This window comes from Eubalaena glacialis, chromosome 1 (assembly GCF_028564815.1).
Source record: "Eubalaena glacialis isolate mEubGla1 chromosome 1, mEubGla1.1.hap2.+ XY, whole genome shotgun sequence".
NCBI lineage: Eukaryota > Metazoa > Chordata > Mammalia > Artiodactyla > Balaenidae > Eubalaena > Eubalaena glacialis.
Genome location: NC_083716.1, coordinates 53952655 through 53967729, shown reverse-complemented (window position 1 = coordinate 53967729; position 15075 = coordinate 53952655). Strand labels below are relative to the sequence as shown.

The following is a 15075-nucleotide window of genomic DNA, read 5'->3' as shown; positions in this document are numbered from 1 at the left end:
TGAATTCATTCTGGTTTAAAGTGTTTAGATTGCCCTCAAATTTATCAAACTTGCCACTCATTTCTTCATGCAATTTCCAGACTTACAAAGCCTGATTGCCCATATCCCCTGTCTCATATAGAGATGGACCCACCAAGGTTGTGGGAAGAATGAAGAGTGACCATTGGTTATACTTGCCAGCAAAACAGACTATAGCCAGCCATTTCTGAGCCATCTCAGTTCTACTAGAAAGTTCTTTTTTTTAAATTGAAGTATAGTTGATTTAACAGTGTTGTATTAGTTTCTGGTATACAGCAGTGATTCAGTTATAGATATATATATATACATATTCTTTTTCATATTCTTTTCCATTATGGTTTATTAGAGGACATTGAATATAGTTCCCTGCGCTATATAGTAGGAGCTTGTTGTTTATCTGTTTTATGTGTAGTAGTTTGTACCTGCTAATCCCAGACTCCTACTTTATCCCTTTGGTCCCCTTTGGTAACCATAAATTTGTTTTCTATGTGTGAGTCTCTTTTTGTTTTGTAAATAAGTTCATTTGTGTCATATTTCAGTTTCCACATATAAGTGATATCATATGGTATTTGTCTTTCTCTTTCTGACTTATTTCACTTAGTATGATAATTTTTAGGTCCATCCATGTCGCTGCAGATGGCATTATTCTTTCTTAAGGCTGAAAAATATTCCATTGTACCACATTAATTTAATTTAATTTAATTTAATTTTTTAATTTTATTGGAGTATAGTTGATTTACAATGTTGTGTTAGTTTCAGGTGTACAGCAAAGTGATTCAGTTATACATATACATATATTCATTTTTTTTCAGATTCTTTTCTCATATAGGTTATCACAGAATATTGAGTAGAGTTCCCTGTGGTATACAGTAGGTCCTTGCTGGTTATCTATCTTATATATTCTACTAGAAAGTTCTTGTTCAACCAGGCTAGGGCTAATGGCTGTTCTGGCTGTAGGCAGAAGGTTTTTTTATTCCTTATCTTTTTTTTTTTCTTTTAGTCTCATGATAGGTAATCTCACCCAAATCCCTGCTTTAAAATACCACAACTTTAGTCTCTCTCTAGTGTCCTAAGTGCACACAATCATGAAGATTTTTTTTTACACAAGAACCCAAACATGGTCTAGCCAACTTTTCTACAATCTCCATTCAAAAAGCACATTCTCCTCCTCCCAGGAGCAAGCTTTTATGGATTCTTGACCACTCTATCCAATGCACATTTTCTCGTTTTCCATTATAGCACTATCACAAAGAATTTTCAAAGCTTTCTCTCTGTAGGCTCCCACTGATTTCTGAATTACTTGTGAACAAAAATCTTGTCTTTTTATGGAAGTGTGCTAGATAGCTATCATAGTATATATTAAGCAGATAAAAAATGCCATGGAAAGGAAGAAATGCATCTACTTTTAAAAAACATCATTACCATAGTTCTTTATATGAGATATTTCTCAATTAAAATAATTCCTAATCACTTAAAAAATGAACTGTTTACAGGCAGATTCATAGATACGTAAAGTAGATTAGAGGTTGCCAGGAACAGGGCAGGGAAGGGAAAATGGGAAATTATTTCTTAGTGGGTAGAGTTTCTCTTCGGAGTGATAGAAAAGTTTTGGAAATATATTGGTCATGGTTACACAACATTTTGAATGTAATTAATACCACTGAATTATACACTTAAAATTTGTCAAAATGACAAGGTTTATGTTATATATATTTTACCACAATAGAATTTGAAGATGAGTTATTTACAAATAAGAAAGGCATTGAAATATTCAAGATAACTAAATGCATATTTTTTGAAAAGAAAATCTTTCCTAAATAGAGAAGTCATAAAAGGGAGCCCAGAAATTAGTCTTGGAAATAAACATGATCTCAGGAATACTGGGTTTTTTTTTTCCATTTATTCTCATTTAAGAAACATATTACTACAACAGAAATCATCATTAAATAATGCAATGAATTTTAAAAGTGAATAAGTGAATAACTGAATGATTAAAAGAAAGCACCATTTAAATAAACAAATCTCCAAAGTTGAATGGCTGGATATAGCAGGGCCCAGTTTATCCCTCTGTTGATCACAGACATTAGGTGGTCAAAATGGTGTGCTGTCCATAGGAACATAGAACAGATATGGACACATCTACAATTTGTTTTTGATAGGAAATGCTATAAAGTTTAACGGTCATAGGACCAAAGGGTCAGATAGACTGGATTTATACCCTGGGTCTTCCTCATGTAAGATTTTTAGTCTCAATGAAGCACAATTTCTTCATCTAACAAAGGGGAAAAGATCCAACATCATTTCTTTTTTGTGAAGGTGAAGAGTGCCTGGTGAAGGCCTGTCATGCAGAAGTCCTTTACCTACATATTATTAACATAAAGGTTCAAATAAGTTTAATGTTAAACAAGTAGTTATTCTATATAAAATATCATGAGTTCTGAAAATAACTTTAGTTCCAGATATGCTTTATGTGAAGTTTTTTTTTTTCTTTCTCCCTCCCTCCCTCCCTCCCTTCCTACCCTTGTTTTTCTTTCTTTCTTTTTTTATTGGCTAAATTTATACTTAGCATAGTTGGCAATATTATCCCATCTAAATTCCAGGCTACTGGGAAATACCAATCCGTGTTCAAAGCACACCTAATTGTGGGCAAACTAAGTTATCTTTCACAAGCAAACATGGTGTTACAATTGTGACACAGTCCTTGCCTTGAAAGGCCAATCTTATAAGCATTGATTTCTGTGTGGAATGTTTTCTAACCTTTTTGTCTTTTTCTGTTTTCCTTTCTTATATGCTGACTTCGGTGTAGCAGACCACTTGGGGATTGAATTCATGGGTAAGACTAAACAATTTTCTCCTTAAATATCTGGAAAAAGCTAAGTTTGACAATGTATATAGTGTTCTCCTTCCCCATCTGATTATAATTGAAATGTCTCACTATCAGGTACTATTAGTAGTAAAAAATGTTTTTGTCGATTTTTCACTAAGTAATGGCTCAAAATGAAAGACTTAACTACTTATTGGGAAGGCAATTTAATGTTAAGTGCAGCTTTGGAACCTTACAGAAGTTGAACTTGGCTCCTGGATTTGATTGTTTGCTCTAATTCTCAATTTTCTTATCTGTAAAGAGGGATAACGATAGTTCCTATTTTATTGCACATATAAATTGCTTAGCACAATGTCTGCAAGATGGCAAACACTCAATAAATGGTAGAAAATAATGGTGATGGTTTAAAAATATCAGTTTTTGTTATTTTCTGCTCTATTTTTTTTTCCTTTTGCATGATGACTACTTTGGATATATTTTGGTCAATCTTAATTTTGGAGTATGGGCTCTATAAATGTTTTCATTTACAAAGTGAAAATATTTATTTTGAAAGTATTTGTAGTGAATGGTGTGTTTTTAAAAGGATTAGAATACCTTCCACAGTAATTATTTTCTATGCTCATAGATAATTACATTAAGAATTGGACATACTTTTCTGAGTCTATATTATAAGTAAATGAAAAGAAAAAGCATTCCATAGGATTGATAGGCATCATGGTACTAAAATAGAAAGATACTCAGGAGTTAAAGTTAGTGAAACTGAGGACCCAAATTTGAATCCAAATTCATAGGTTCTCCTTGCTCAGCTTTTGTTGAACTTCAGGTTTTTCTCTTATATGATATAGATGTGAATATTTGCTTTATACCTGCATATGTTCTCTGTGATAATACTTACAAATTTGCTTGTTTTCATTTATCCATTAATCCATTAATTCAGCAAATATTTATCAGTTGCTAACTCTAAACAAAGAAAAAGTGCAACATGCTACAGATAAAATAGTGAGTAAAAATGGACCATAAAAGCTGGTTTGTTGGAGCTTATAGTCTAGGAATCTTTCAGATGATAATTAGGTAATAAAACTGATAAATATAAAATTTAAAGTTTCTTAAGACCTATTCGAGGCAAGATGATATTAGCTTGGACTCATGTGATAATGGAAGATGTGAGAGGAAAAACTGACACATATTGGGGATGTGATAGCAACCAGTATTTGAGAGGAATTGATGTTGAAGGTTAGAAAAGGGAGATTTTCAAGGATGATTGCAGGGTTTAATAGTTTGCATATTTAGATAAAATGTGGGCCCATTTTCTGAAAAAGAAGACTAGAAGAAGAACAGATTTATGGGAGATGTTTTACTAGATTAGGTTTGGAAATTTTGAGTTCTGGGTGCCTTTGATATATCTGAGAGAAGATGTTAAGTTGATAGTTATATTTCTGGAAGTTTTGAGGGTTAATTAGAGATTAGTGATGACATACTTATATTAAAATTGATCTTCCTCTTGTGTGATATTACTCATTAGTGCTCTATTATCTAGGTATTGGATCATAGAAAAAGCAGACAGCTCAATTCCGGCAGATTTGGGGTTTTGGTAGATAGATGTGATGAAAACTCATAGGGGCAATGAAATTCAAGGTAATATTGAAATGAAGCATTATGGAATGTAAGGTAGATGCATAATGAGATGAATAGGGAATGGCTAATCTGAATGGAATTAATGAGTAGTCACCATGGGAGTCCTCAAACAAGTTGTTGGCATGAAGAGGAGGTTGTAGTCATATGAACCAAGAATTACAGAAAACTATGGGCATGGCCATGTGGTAGAGTATAAATTGTTGAGAAGGACATGTGGTTTTTACTTTCCTCATTTACTGATGATGGTGGGGATTAGCAGCATGGAAGTTGAGCATCAACAGTCATTTGAGGATAGCAGGTACTTAGCCTAATCAGTAGAGAAATTTGCTCCACTAGACTGTGTTGATTGCTGGCTCAGAGAATAGAGGCTTCAGAAGTTATGTAGTAGAATGACTGTAGATATAAGAAACACTGCCTGGTGGTGTGTGGGGCTGGGATAGCATCAAACCCCACAAATGGTATGGCCACGGTTATAGTAAACTAAACTTGCTACATAAATAATAATTATCACTGTTGAAAGAAATGGATGAGTCATCATCCTATTGGGCTTTCCCTGAGGATTTTCAGTGACACTTATACCTTATAGTATAACAATTTGCTATGGAATCAAGATATGTATTAAGAGGTCTGTTTTAAAATATTTAAAATAATTTAGTTACCAATAGGGGAAAAATAAGAGGTTATTGTGTAATTCATCTATATGAATCTCAAGCCTAACTGATGTTATAATGAGTCTGATAAAAGGTGAAGTCAAATTATAGCTATAAAGCTTTACAGGGAATGGATTCTCAATATGTGAATCCAGCAGTAGAGTTTGCCTTGGAGGGAAGGGGTTGGGCAAAGTCAGAGTCAAAGGGAGTACTTAGTATGCATATAGAGAATGACAAATGATGAAGGAGTATTTGGAATGATAAATAGGTTTATAGACTTAATAAATAAACTGTTTTCACTGGCCTCACTAATTCTAGACCTTGTTCACCCCCACAGGTTGCTCTAACTGAATGTATAATATTCTGTTTCTTGCTTTGGGAATAAGTATTTTCAGATTTAACTTGTAATTTTAGAATCCATATGGGTAAAATTTGTTCCATGGGAGATGATATCATCACAATAATATGGTATCTCTAGGTATAAATGAAGCTGGGAAGCAGAAATGTAGGCATACTCTCTATAAATTTAATTATGTCACGTTTATTGATGTGCCTACCAATAATGAATTTAATGAATTTCAGAATACCTTTCTTCTCAACTTTCATCATTCTTGCTTTGGACAATGTTAATTTCATGTTTCCTTGACTTGATCACAAGGTGATGATCTGAAGCACACGTGTCTTTTCCCCAAGTCTTTTTATTCCCAATGGCCATGTCATGTGTGCACTCCTACTGATCAGACTCAAAACATAAACACATCAGAAAGTTCAACAAATTCTTATTTACAGCAGAGAACTCCAAATCATATACTTCAAGAATCCTACTATTATTTAATCAACATATACTTATCACACTTACTATATGCCATATGTATAAGATATTGAACATGCAGGTATATAATCCACATCCCTTAATGACTAAAGGTTCTGAAATTAAAGGTAGAGAAAGCTACACATAGTTGAGGTGACATAACAAGTGCTATTAAAATGGCATAGGGAAGATACAATGAAAAAAAATTAAAAACAAAAGCCACTAAATGGGCTTGGGAAATTCAGAAACATCTTCCCAGGAGGGGAGAAATTTAAGCTGGGTACCAGCCAAAGTGGATAAGCTGTACCAAGTGTTGCTCCAGTCCAAATTTAGACTAGCCCCACATTGCTTCCACATTAGTGGGAGCCTTGCTATTTCAGTCAGTGTCTCTGAGCTCCCTAGTGTCACTACTTTAGGACTGAAGAGAGGACATCAACTTCAGTAAAATAATTATCCTATTGAATAAACCATGCCAAGCCTAATGTCCATAAAACTGTCAGCATTCAAAAAGATTTTTCCTTAATTATATTCATGAATTTTTTTTTAATGATGCCACTGGGATTGGAACAATGCAAATTTCAACAATAAATACTGCTCTAGAATACAGTATCAGTTTTAAAAAATACAGTTAACTGGCATAGTTAGGACAGGAATTTGAAGGTGTATAAAAACACAAAATTGTGTTTGTAAAAAAATTTGAAATAAAAGGGTTTATAGTAAACCAATAATCAAAAAATATTTCTTGAAGTCATGACTTAACCTACTCATTCATAAATGCATGAGGGAAAGTTGATATTTTTAAGGTCAGATATTCAAACTTTCCCTCACAGCGTGGATAGATCAGGCGATGGTACAGACAAACTTCTTTCTAAGCACAGGTACTCATTGAGTTGTGTGAGAAATCCGACCAATCATCCAGACAAGACAGATGACCAAAGGGCATGTCAGACTGGCCAAGTTTGGAAGGTGCATTGATCATGAAGAGGGATTTCTCATCTGAGAAATATCTCACTACTGTGTCAGGTGCTCAATCATGGAGCATATCTCATAATATCCATTTGAGCTATTTGTTACGCAGCTATGTCTCTGACAATGCCCTGATGCATTTGATGCTCTAGGCATCAAAGATGTTTGTATAAAAGCAGGTGCAGTGCCATTTGCAAATGTATTAGCAAACCACAGGGAGAATTGAAGATTGTGTGGGAGATCTTTTATGCAAATTTCTTTCATTCTCATATGAAAAAATAAAATGAACTCTGCCATGCCAGTTAAATGTCGTTTGTGATTTGATATTGTGTTTAGGATAGCATAATATATTTATGCAGTCTAAGTAAACTCTGGTATATATTTTTTTAATCAAAAGATTTATAAAACTTGGGAAAAGTCAGATTTTTAACTATAATCTTAAAAAGATATTCTAAAATAATCCTATGTTTTGAAGTTAAAAAAAGCAGACAAAAGAAATACTGAGTTGCCTATAAGGAGAGGGTTAGAAATGTCTATTGTCTAAAATAAATGTGTAGATTCAGAATTGAGAAAGTTATTCCTTCAAACTTCACCATATATTTAGTACCTCTTCATCCCCTCATGTAAAAAAGAATACTTTTAGGATATTTTAGTAAGCACTGAAGATTATCTCCTGAGAAATGACCAGTTTCTAACTCTGTTTAGATGATATGAGGTGGGGATACTTTCCTTAAAGCTACACTGCTTATTATGAATGAATTGGTGTGTGTTCCTTTAAATCTAACAAACTCATATGTCAGTCAAATGAATTCATGTGTATGCCCTAATTTGTGAAACAGCATTAGAGATATAAAAATGAAGATCCCCCTTCTTTAAGCTGAAATCTCTGAATTAGACTTATTTGGAACAGAAAAGTTTTTATTCACTTGAATATATTGTTTTCTTATAAAATAAAATGCTAATTTATGGATAAATGTGTTTGTATAGGGGATTCATTCAAAAGGGTACTTGTTTAGTTTTTTCTTATATTAAACCACATGAGAAAGCAGCTATCTCAGAGTAATGTAAGTTACCATTATTTAATGCTTGACATGTGCCACCAAATTTACATTATTTCATTGCACTCTCAAAAAAAAAAAAAAAAAAAAGCATGAGGTAGAAACTATTTATATTCCTATCTTATAAACGGCAAAACTGAGGTCTATTTAGATGGAATATCTCATCCAAAGAGCAAGTGGAAAATACAAGATTTGAACCAGAGTCTATCTTCCTCCAGAGTTCTTGAATTCTGCCGGTGACCAGCTGCTGAGCACCTAACACATGAAGGCTTCAGGATTGCTCAAGAGAGGTTGTACTCTGGCAATCTTTCAAATGACAATGCAATTTTGTATCTAGTCCTAAAGTTTAGAAGTAATGTTTTCCAAATACCATGAGGTCATGAGAATCTTAGGTAGTAACTCACTTTATCCAAGCTACAAAAAATGAAAATGAACCAGATGCCAGTTTATAGCTTTACATTCAGAATTTTAACTGTCATGTGTAACAAAAGGCTCTCATTGGCTGGTAATTTCAGTTTGTCATGTAGAATAATATACAGAAGTTGTAGTGTATCAATATTTGAAGGTTTCATGGTGATTACAGATGGTTGAGTGACATTAGTTGGGTGCCTCTGCTGTTGAATGCCATTGTGGTATAAAAGCCTTACACATCCATCTCCTCTGATGAGAGACATGTACCAGATGGCATAGCGAGTTGAACCATCTCCTCAATGGTTTCCCAAAATGCTGCTTAAGAAACACTTACACAATCTTGTTTGCTCACTTATTTTTCTCTTTAGCAATATGACCACTCCCTCTCCTTATACTATGAATTTTTTTTAGCGTGTTAGTACAAGAGCTAATAATCAGGTTCTCTTAATCACAAGCACCTCCAAGGTTTTTCATTCCTCTCTCCCTTCCTTCCTTCCTTCCTTCCTTCCTTCCTTTCTTTCTTTCTTTCTTTCTTTCTTTCTTCCTTCCTTCCTTCCTTCCTTTCTTTCTTTCTTTCTTTCTTTCTTTCTCTTTCTTTCTCTCTCTCTCTTCCTTCCTTCCTTTCTTCCTCCTTCTCTCCCTCCCTTACTTTCTTTCCTTACTTACTTTCTTTCTAATAAGAGATATCTTGATTTGATTTGGTTTTTTTCCCAAGACTTCCTAGCCATGTGTGTAAGGATAATATTTTGGCTTTATATATCATTAGCCAATTGTCATTTGCACATATTGGTACCTCCAGTGCTTAGAAGTAAAAGTCTCTAAACAAAGTCATGACTACTTCATCAAATAAGCTAAATTCAGAATTTTAGTTTATTTTAGACAGAATTTTCAGGTGGAATCAAACTCTTTCAGTGATCCTCTTTGAGGAATGGCTACAACCAAGAGATACACTGGAAAAATATGCAGATATATTAATTATGGTTTCTACAAAAGAGAAAATGGACATTTTTGTAAATACATTTATAGAATGGATTCCAGAATTGGTTAATGAAGTTTTGTAGGTAGGCACTGAGAAACGTATTTGTTGTGAACTATTGGAAAAAGCAGGACTGTTCACTGAAAGGTGACATAGGACCACTACATTTTTGCTACATTGCTATTAGGAAAATTTTCATAAAGCTGCTAAATGACTAGATTGGGAGTTTCTGTGTAGATAGTGAATATATAGACTCTAGCAAAACCTTGGGTAGGCTCTCATCAACTTCTTTTGAAATATGGTGAAGCATGGATTATACCAATTTAATGGTAAGTAGATTTGGGGCAATAAAATGCTATATGGAGGATCAAGATCAGCCATGAGTGGAACTTTTGGTGGCCTCTATGGAAACATTTTTATTAATGGAATAAAAAAAGACATAGATTAGACACTCATAAAATTATTGAACTTTTTATGAAGCGTGATTGGACTCTACCAGACTGGATTAAGATCTAACAGAAAGGATTGGATTTTGGATTGTCAAATTGGACTCAAAAGAATTTGAGATCTTAACCAGTATCAAGTTAATTACATTTATATACCAATTATCTAAAATGTGCATTAGTTGATAGTAGGTTCCAAAGATCTTCTGAAATGTTCTAGAAAAAAGAAGAAAGTGAAAAAAAAAAGAACAAAGAAGTTCAGATTGTCATTGGAAAGTAAATCCCAAAGAGGTTAAAAAAACAAATGGGCTTTTATATCCCATTCTCCCTGACCATTGCTTCAGGAGCCAGGATGAATCTGTGGAATAGAAGAGAGGGGAAAAAAAAAATGGATGATGGATAGAACATCTGAAGATGCAGCAAAGTGAATATAATACTGCTGCTTTTCAATAAACAGAGAGTCTACTTCGTGAGCTCTCAATGGTTCAGCCAATTGGAACGTGTGGAGCCCCTTTGGAAAGTCAGGTCATGTGCCAGCCCAGAGCAACACAAAGACAAGTACAACAGACTCTCAAGAAATTCACAATTCAGTGTGTGGGAAAGACTTGCAAACCAATCATTGCAGTTCAGTGCAAAAAAGACTTTAATTGAAGTTTTGGTGTTTCTTTTATTTGTTTTTTTTTTTTTTTTTTTTACAAAATGCAAGAAGGGGTTTCTCAAACATCTGCAAGATGTTAATACTTGGTTCATACTCACACATGTAAATAGGGTTTGAGTTCATATACATGTGGGAAACACTAGGTTCTGTACCTCTGTTGCACGATTTCACAAAGCCTTTGGTATACTTCTATCTATTCATAACTCTCAGCAAGAAGATTATAGGAGGCAACATTTTCTGAATTATTTTTCCAGAGAAGCATGTTTCTTAGAGCTAGGGTCTTAGGGACCATACTCTGGTAAATCCTGGGAGAAAGGAACAGAGAGGAAGGCGTACCCACATCTCATTTGAACAATTAGGGACGTCTTTATGTGAAAGGATAAAAAGTATTCCTGCAGCTGGGAGATGACAGAAGGGAAGATGAGGGAAAGGAACAAGGAAGAACACAGATAAATAAGAGATGAAAGAGCATGAGGATTTTAGGAAATGGCAAGACCCAGGTAATTGGAGAAAGTAATACACATGAAAGGCAGTGTGGCAGGTGGTATGGCTGGTCAGTCAGGTCACAGCAGATTATGATGACCTTAGGATGCACCTTGAAAGAAGTATAACTTTATCTTGTTGTGAAAGAGCCTTCAGCGGTTTCAAGCAGGGAGTGATCATATTTCCCTTAAATAGCTTATTCTGTCAGTAGCTGTGTGTAGAGGTTGCCTGAAGGCTCTGCATGCAAAATCCCAGCTATTTGGCCAAGCTCAGGATTTTACTTCAAATATTCACCAAATGCTTGCTCTTTGAACAACGCTGTCAACGTTAGATAGATGAATGCCCATTTATCTGTGTCAAGCATAGAAAAATAAGCAAAGGCAGAACACCTGGGGAAGCAGTGGGGCTGAGGTGCAGTGAGCAGAGCCATGGCCATAATGGACGTTGAACTGCTCTTTGAGGGAAGGGTAGCATTTCAAAGGTGTGGCTTTCAGCTCATTCAGGTGTTCTGTGCTGCCCTAGAAGTGGGCCAGTGTCCTAGAGGATCCTGATTGACCAGGTATCTTCTCATAGAATAGCTCATAAATTGGTTGTTATTGCTGACAGGTCTGTGCTTTCTGTGAGTGTCATAGCTGCAGTTTGAGAAACAGAATAATGGAATAACCTACGTAATCAAAATAACATAATTCAAGAGCTTTCAACTTTAACTTTCATCCCAGGCCCTGGGAAGCTTGTTACAGATGTAAATTCCTGTTTTCAGCTTTAGATATCTGATTAGGTAGTTCTGGGACGGACCCCAGGCTCTTGGCTTTAACATTTGATGTAGGAGATCTCTGCCTACAAGGTGAGAAACTTTGACATAAAGGGACAGGCAGACTTGATTTAATTCTGGCTCCACCTTTTAGTAAATGTATGACCTAGGGCCAGAGATTTATCATCTCTAATCTTGCTGCTTCCAATCTGTGTAAGAGGGATGATGGCCTAATCAATCTCAGAGGGTTGTTGGAAAGATCAAAATACATAAGGCATATAAAGCACTTAGCGCAAAGCCTGGCACTTATTAAGTGCTCAAATGAGCTATTGTAACTACTGTTCCTCCTGGGAGCGACTTCAGTGATGTGGATTTCTGACCCAAATGCCATCTGAGGTTTCCCTTTAGTCTGTCTCCATCACTCTGATACTTCTGGAAAGGGGAAATTGAACATTAATGTTATCTTATAGAATGGGGGCCATTTTCCAGGGCATTCCAGGAAATGTCAGCTAAGTTTTCAGGGTCAGTTCTCTAAAAAGAGCAATATCTGTGAAGTCTGGAGGTCCCCTTTCAGAATTTGGTTCTAAAGACACGTCTTTATATCTTCAATCTGGTTATGCAGGATGGCTACATTCCCTTTATTAATATTTCCATCATACTGAGTTGAGGATATACATATACTCAACCAGGGTCTCAGCTATAGAAAGTGCATGATGGGTAGGGTTGCCAGACTTAGCAAATAAAAAGCAGGGCATCCACTTAAATTTGAATTTCAGATACACAACAAATAATTGTTTAGTATAGACATGTTTGTTGAATTTAGTGGGGCATATTTATATAAAAGCTTATTTGTTGCTTACATAAAATCCAAATCAACTCAATTTTGCGTATTTTATCTGGTAACCCTAGGTTTAGGGCTGTAAACATGGTGAGGAGTGGCCCCCTCCCGACCCATTTCTATCTCACACTTCACTCCCCAGGAAGGCTGAATTAAAATTGTTATAAGGAGTGCAAAAAGATAAGCAGAATTAATGGGGGAGACGAGCAGGGGAAATTGGAGTAAGAGTGCTGTGTGAATCTCCATGGTTAACTCTGCTTGTTACATGATGAGAATTAGTCAAAAATAATACTAAGATGTTTCCAGATTATCTCTGGGAAGGTATAGTTGTTTAACATGGCAAATGCAACCTCTGAACTCCGTTCTGAGCATGGTGGGTCCTGCTGTCAGAGCAATTGAAATATTTTAAAGCCAAGTTGTTATTGTGAGTGAAATGGCTTAACACTTCAAATATGGATGCTTCAGAAAATAAATGGTAGCATGATAACTTAGTTGATCAGCTTTTGAGAAAGAGGGTAGCATTTAACTTACCAAAAGATGCCATTCAAGGCAATATTAATGAAGTAATAACAGCTGTGTCTTTATCTGTTCACCACCTATTCATTTCCTCATTATATTCAGGCTGCTAACTTCAGTCATGAACATGTTTGTATGAGAATATGGAGATTTTTGTTCCTACCAGAAAAAAAATAAGGTATCTATTTTCTGGAGTTTTACTATGGAATCAAAGCAGTGTTTCAGTTATTCCACTTTTCTATAGCTTTGATAAAAAGAGATGCTATGGTATTCAAGCAGTGTAATGGAGAAATATATATACTCTGAAGCCAGGCAGATGTGCATCAAATCTTGACTTCATCTTCTGTATGCTGTGGGATATGGGCTATCTCTGTCTTTCTATCCATCCACATGTGTGAAGACTAATATCTCTCTCAAGGTTCATTAATATAAAGATGGATGATATAACACACCATGTATGCATTTATTGACATATATTAGTCACTTAGATTATGTCCTCCCTTTCTTCATTCCCTAATGTGTTGCACTGTGTTTGCCCTGTTTGTTTACTGATCTGCATGTCTGTGTCTGCGTGTGTGTTCATAAACCCTCCAAAATAGAGGGTGTACCAGCTGTTTGCTTTGGCAGTCATGTCCATCACTTTCCCGACGCCTGCCCTTTCCTGGTTCCTTGGTTGCCTTCTGAGGACATTGCCGAGGAGATACAGTTGAGAGGGGGCAGTGGCTACTCCAGATGTGGACCTCTATCTCTCCTAAGCCCCACATGGAATCAGACCTTCTGCCTATCACAGCCCAGGAAAATGACACATCTTTTGCATGGATAGAATAGGTGTTTGTGGTATTATTTGCAGGGTCTTGGAATCCTTGTTGTCTAAAGAAATCTTACCTTGTTCCCTGATTTTTTGTCAGATTCCACCATGGCAGCCTTTTGAAGCCTGGGATAGCAGAGCATACCAAGTACCAGCGCATCTTAGGCCCATCTTGACTCACTTCTCTAACCTCATCTCCTCTACCCACGCCATTCTCAAACAAAGTCACACTTGCTTCCTTGAACACACCATAATCTTTCTGGTTGAACCTGTCCCTTTTAACTGATCAGTTCTTTATATTGAAAGGAAGCCTGGCTCCCCGTACCAGTGCCATAAAGTCATAGATCCCTGGGACTTAATCTTCATTCTTTTACTTACTAGTGTTGTGACTTTTGGTTACATTAACTTCCGTAGGCCTCCGTTTTCTTGTATAAAGACAGGGATAATAACAGTACATATTCCAACAGCTGTTGGAATGGATGAAAATAGTTTCTCCAGTCAACCTTTATCTGTTCTCTAAACTGTTCCTTCGCCTAATATTCCATCTACTACCTCAAGATAGTTATCATGACCTATCTCTAAATCTTATCTCCTGAATAATACAGGGTTTGAACGGCGAGGGTTACACCCGAAATTTTTTCAATAGTAAAGACTACAGTACTACATGTTCCTCAGTTGTTGAATCTTCAGATACAGGGGAACTGTGTATATGGAGGGCCAACTATAAGTTATACACGGATTTTCTGTTGTGTGATGGGTCAGCGCCCCTAACTCCCATGTTGCTCAAGGGTCACAAGTACTTGTTTTGATATTATTTTCAACTCTTTCTTTCCTGCGCATTTTTTCTGGAAAACTATGGTTTGTCAGAACCTCTTCAGAAGTCTAAACCTATTTCCCAAGGTATTTTGAAATTTATATGAGATAATGCATATCATAAAGTAGCCCATGTGCAGTAAATGCTCCAAAATATCTTAATTTATCTTCTCTTTCATTCTTGGTACACTGTAATTTTACTCATTCAATTTATAATATGATTTGCTTATTTTATCTCCATCCAGGGGGCATTTTTTAAGCAGTTTTCTATAGTTTGTTTTTTTTTTCCTCCCCAGCCACTTTCCTAAATACATATGCACATTTTACATAGTAGAGGGTATAGTGTGCAATCCTGTTTTTTTTTTAATGTTGTTGAGTTTTATTGGTATTGGAATTTTGTTTAGATTTATTTTGTA

At 35.5% G+C, this 15075-nt stretch overlaps 1 protein-coding gene across 3 annotated transcripts in view; it reads left to right on the top strand.

Annotated features, from left to right (window-relative positions):
• NRG3 (neuregulin 3) overlaps positions 1-15075 on the top strand; it is a 1094021-nt gene that overhangs the window by 958454 nt on the left and 120492 nt on the right. For 2 of the 3 annotated variants that reach the window (XM_061196818.1, XM_061196836.1), the window contains exon 4: positions 2825-2851. In XM_061196818.1, coding sequence (XP_061052801.1) covers positions 2825-2851 — 27 coding nt within the window. The remainder of the gene's footprint in view (positions 1-2824; positions 2852-15075) is intronic. The other variant, XM_061196827.1, reaches the window with a different exon arrangement.